This window comes from Athene cunicularia, assembly GCF_003259725.1.
Source record: "Athene cunicularia isolate RWA chromosome 4 unlocalized genomic scaffold, athCun1 chr4_part1, whole genome shotgun sequence".
Taxonomy (NCBI): domain Eukaryota; kingdom Metazoa; phylum Chordata; class Aves; order Strigiformes; family Strigidae; genus Athene; species Athene cunicularia.
The window spans coordinates 995,141-1,000,458 of record NW_020799098.1 but is presented as its reverse complement, the minus strand read 5'-3'; the positions used below and the strand labels follow the sequence as shown (position 1 = coordinate 1,000,458).

At 45.6% G+C, this 5,318-nt stretch overlaps 1 protein-coding gene across 2 annotated transcripts in view; it reads left to right on the top strand.

Annotated features, from left to right (window-relative positions):
- Positions 1 to 5,318, top strand: part of SFXN5 (sideroflexin 5) — a 102,745-nt gene that overhangs the window by 95,539 nt on the left and 1,888 nt on the right. The window contains exon 14 of one of the 2 annotated variants that reach the window (XM_026847268.1): positions 3,183 to 3,256. In XM_026847268.1, coding sequence (XP_026703069.1) covers positions 3,183 to 3,256 — 74 coding nt within the window. Of the gene's footprint in view, positions 1 to 3,182; positions 3,261 to 5,318 lie in introns of those variants that run through there. The other variant, XM_026847269.1, reaches the window with a different exon arrangement.

Below are 5,318 nucleotides of genomic sequence, written 5' to 3'. Positions count from 1 at the left end.
TGGGAGGAAGAGGATGGGCATGATTCAAACTCAGCCCCATGATGGACAAAGTCACCCCAGATGGGGTGGGGCAGGTCCCATCAACATAGTCCCAACAGGGTTGAATGTGTTCCTCAGAGCACCCTCCACGGCAGGCGTCCCCTGTTGGAGGGGCTCCCAACACAGCCGTGACCCACAAGGAGCCTGCTGGGGGTCGTCTTTGAAGCCGAGGCATGAAAAACTTGAAAAGAATCGCTGTGGTCTCCAGATCCATTTCACAATGCCGCATCCAGTGGAAGGTTGGCTGAGCAGCCCTGGGGCTGCTGGACAGGTAGAATATCAGTCTACAGCAAAATGGGTGAAATGACACTTTCCAACAAACCCCCCCCGAGGGATTCAAATATTCAACATATCTTAATCTGTACCCCACTATCCCAAAGGCTTTTCCCTGTTCTTCTGCGTTTGGTTTCCCGGCGAGAGGAGTAAGTTACTCCTGATGCATTTCTGAACAGCTTTGCCAGTGCTGCTGTGGAGCGCGTCCCTCCTGTACCTGCCTCCTTGGTGCAGACGCACCCCTGGGGGCTCCTGTAGCTGAGGCTCTCAAGAAGTTTTTAATATCTGCTTTATTAAAGTCAACCAGAAACAGATCTGCAGAAATTGCACCAGTTCAACCAGTCACCCCCTGGCAAATTTATTTCACATCTTCCCAGACTTCAGAAAGGGGCTTAAGTGAGTCCAGAAATAACACAACTCCAACCCAATGCCTGTGGCCAATTGTGTCTTCTTTCAAGACCTTCAGAGGAGTCCCTGACCGTGTGTCCATCTTGCATTAGGCCTTGTCCTTCTGCTCTGACACCATAACCTGTCTCTGAGCTCTCACACCTCTGTCCTGTCCCTCCTAACGCCGTCCTGTCTAACAGCCTTGTGTAGAGCCTTGCCATGAACGAAGAGCTCAGCCATGCAGGGGGGCCATTTCCCTCCTGGACCCATAGAAAAAGAAGCTGAAAGGACCTACAAACAGTTATTTCATCTGTCTCCTTCCACCAAGACAAGCTCAGTTCTGCTTAAACTATTCTAGATGGGTTTCATCTCATTTGTGCTGAAAACTTCCCACCACAGAGACACCACACCTTCCCCAAGCATTTGGTTGCAATACTTTGCTCCTTCCCACTAGGATACTCTTCCTGCTGTTCAGCTTGGATCTTACTCAAGGCTTTTTGAATTGTGTCCCAAGAGAGCGTGAACAAAACATTACTCCTTTCCTCTGTGCCGTAGCCTCTTGCACGCCCAAATACCACCATGCTGCCCTTGAACTTCTCTCTCCTAGACTCAGCGCATCCAAGCCCTCAACGTTTCCTGTAGGTCTTGCTTTCAGACCCACTAATTTGGGGTCTGCCAAGGCAGATGTGACGTTCCTCAGAGCTCCCACCTCTCCAGCCCCCGCGGGAGAGGAGGGGACTGTGGTGGCTCTCTGTAAGCTTTCAGTGGAGACTCCCCAGTAGTAGGTTGGGCTTTGCCCTGTCCGAGCTGCCCTGCCGACACCAGCATGGACAGTCAGGGTTGGCCCCCTCCAATCCCGGGTCATTTTAAAGCACTTTCCACCTTGATATTTTCCTACCAGTGGGTGAAACCACCCAGCCCCAATGCCTCAGAGCTTTTCTTTCTGTCTCTGGAAGAAAAATAAGAAAACAATAGGAAGAAAAGCTGCGTCAGAGCCAGGCAGATCGGAGTTAATCCTCCCTCAAAATGGATCCCGTCAGTGCCGGTGTACGTGAGAATCGCCTCTCCTGCACCTTTGCTGGGTACTCTCCCCGGCACAATGCTTCACTTTGTGTTTCAGCACAGAAAGAAATGGTGAAGTTGCTAATAATGGCACTAAAAGAAAATATGCTACATCTGTTATGGATAGCAGTACAAAATTAGCTGATCACACCTCTGACACCCAAGATGTCTTCACTTAAAATACTCGTTGGCTTACTTTACATAATTTGCTGATTATATTTAAAAGAAATACAATTTTGCAATTACTGTTCTTTCTGGTGTGCTATCTATGCATCATTTTCTTTTTATGTTTATATATTTCTCCTTCATTAGTGCAGTCTGAAGGGTGATTAGATCCCTTCAAACATTTTACAGAGGTTAAACGTTGATTAAGATTTAATTATTACTGTAAATAGCTTGGAATGACATATGGTGCAAAAACCTGACATATGTGCATTTGAATAAATGAAGTGCTATTTCCCATGATGCTTCAGTAGCTGTTTAACAGCTTTGCTGAAGGGTTATGTTGCACCTCATGTTAAGATTGCTTTGATGTTATATTTTGTTGGGTTTTTGCAGCTGAAAGCTAAGAACAGTTTTTCCAGTTTTTAAAAACATTGAATATTTTAAATACCTAAATTGTTTTGCACAAATTTTTGCTAATTTGTCTAACTAGGTTAAACATTTTCAAAAGCATTTCGATTTTAACGTGGGTTCCTAGCATTGTGTCAGCAACAGCATCAATTCAATGTATAGGATTTCTAAAAGTCTGGTCTTGCAAGGTGCCCTGTCCCAGCTGGGAGCGGGATCTTTGCTCGCTGTGGGAACTGGGAGCACCACAGATCCCTCCCAGGGACGCAAAGCTTCGGGGTGATTGCAGAGCGAGGGGAAGCTTCGTGCAAAGCCAGTGAAAGGGAGAAATGGGGAAAGGGCAGGAGATTTTATGGGGGCAGAGAAAGGGGTAGGTAGGTTTTAGCTGTGCTCCATGCCGGGGGGAGGATATAGAGCCCTGGGGGTGTGCTGTCCCCTCGTGTCACCAGGCAGCCCTTGGCTTGGCCACGTCCCTACGGAAGCAAACCACAGCTCCAGGGGCTGGATTCCTTCTAGCACCAGGCAGGGGGACCTTGGCTGTGGGAAAAGGAAGGGATGTCTCCTGGAAAACGATGGGTGGGACCTGTTTGACTCTCACAGACACTGTAATCCATGGAATACCTCAAGGCAGCGAGTGTGCATCATTTCATGGAATACAAGTCAATCCAAAGAGGGTTGTTTTGAGACTTGAGCAGAGTAAAGCTGGTTAAAATGACACAGAAAAGGCACGATTGCCACTGTATTATTTGCAAATTCTACTTCTCCACATTAATTTAATGATCCACCGAACTCCTGCTGCAACACAACAACGCGATACCTATTCTGATCTTGCCTCCTCTTTGATTTCACAGATTGAGACATCTCGGCTGGAGCCAGAAATCGCAATGGCCACTACCAGTAAGACTGTAGTCTACAATAAAGGATTGTAAGTGGAAGTGGAACATCTCAGCCCAGAAGATTTGGGGAGGGAAAGGGGGAAACGTGAGATCCCGACTGGGAAAAAGAAAACAAGAGAAAACAAATAATAGAGCTCAGCGATAGTAACATATTACCGCTCCCGGCGAACTGGGAGTAAATTAACACTTGCAGAGAACTGACACCTCACACCAGTCAAAAAGATTAATATTAAAAGTTTTAAATTAGCAACAGGAGCAGCAACAAAAGAATCATATTCAAACACTTTAGAGAACTAGCTAAAGAAGAATCTCAGAACTTAATAGCACTGCATGGAGGGATGTTTAACGGCGTGTTTACATGGTTATACCTAACTACATGAAAGTAGGCTTCACCGAGCAAATTTTGTTTTCCATGCGAATTAAACCTCCACACTGATGCTGCACAAAAATAATTCCGTAGAGGTCAACGGGTGCATGAACGTGAAGCGCTTGGTAGGGTGTTTGCTACGTGTCCTGTATTGATTCCATGCCGATCCTGCCCCGGGGATCATGCGCAAAAGCAGCCGTTCATGGTTCGACGTGCGACGCTCCGTTAGCGCAGCGAAGGGCGTAGCCTGTGCGCCCTCCATCCCTCCCTCCTCCTTCTGCAGATGGTCCTGGTGGCATCTTGCAAGACTCTGTGTCACGGGAGCCTACAGCCAGGTGTATCTGCAAGGGCTTTCACCCGGGATTCAAGATACTGGAAAGCCAACACGCCCACACCTTGGGTCGGAAGTGATCTTCTAGCAAAAATGTGATTGATCTGCTCTTTTCCTTTGTGCAGATGTGAAGGATGGGCTTTGTCCCACCTAACATAGGCCCTCTAAAAGTGAGGTTGTTGATATAAGATAACTGGCTAAGCTATGCTTTGCTAAGCTAGTTGTCTAAGGACAGAGAAAGAATAGGCTTTAACTTTTGATCAGCCCTGAAGTGGTTAGGCAGTGGGACTAGATGATCATTGTAAGTCCCTTCCAACTGGAACTTTCCTCTTCCCTTTCTCTTCTCTTCTCTTCTCTTCTCTTCTCTTCTCTTCTCTTCTCTTCTCTTCTCTTCTCTTCTCTTCTCTTCTCTTCTCTTCTCTTCTCTTCTCTTCTCTTCTCTTCTCTTCTCTTCTCTTCTCTTCTCTTCTCTTCTCTTCTCTTCTCTTCTCTTCTCTTCTCTTCTCTTCTCTTCTCTTCTCTTCTCTTCTCTTCTCTTCTCTTCTCTTCTCTTCTCTTCTCTTCTCTTCTCTTCTCTTCTCTTCTCTTCTCTTCTCTTCTCTTCTCTTCTCTTCTCTTCTCTTCTCTTCTCTTCTCTTCTCTTCTCTTCTCTTCTCTTCTCTTCTCTTCTCTTCTCTTCTCTTCTCTTCTCTTCTCTTCTCTTCTCTTCTCTTCTCTTCTCTTCTCTTCTCTTCTCTTCTCTTCTCTTCTCTTCTCTTCTCTTCTCTTCTCTTCTCTTCTCTTCTCTTCTCTTCTCTTCTCTTCTCTTCTCTTCTCTTCTCTTCTCTTCTCTTCTCTTCTCTTCTCTTCTCTTCTCTTCTCTTCTCTTCTCTTCTCTTCTCTTCTCTTCTCTTCTCTTCTCTTCTCTTCTCTTCTCTTCTCTTCTCTTCTCTTCTCTTCTCTTCTCTTCTCTTCTCTTCTCTTCTCTTCTCTTCTCTTCTCTTCTCTTCTCTTCTCTTCTCTTCTCTTCTCTTCTCTTCTCTTCTCTTCTCTTCTCTTCTCTTCTCTTCTCTTCTCTTCTCTTCTCTTCTCTTCTCTTCTCTTCTCTTCTCTTCTCTTCTCTTCTCTTCTCTTCTCTTCTCTTCTCTTCTCTTCTCTTCTCTTCTCTTCTCTTCTCTTCTCTTCTCTTCTCTTCTCTTCTCTTCTCTTCTCTTCTCTTCTCTTCTCTTCTCTTCTCTTCTCTTCTCTTCTCTTCTCTTCTCTTCTCTTCTCTTCTCTTCTCTTCTCTTCTCTTCTCTTCTCTTCTCTTCTCTTCTCTTCTCTTCTCTTCTCTTCTCTTCTCTTCTCTTCTCTTCTCTTCTCTTCTCTTCTCTTCTCTTCTCTTCTCTTCTCTTCTCTTCTCTTCTCTTCTCTT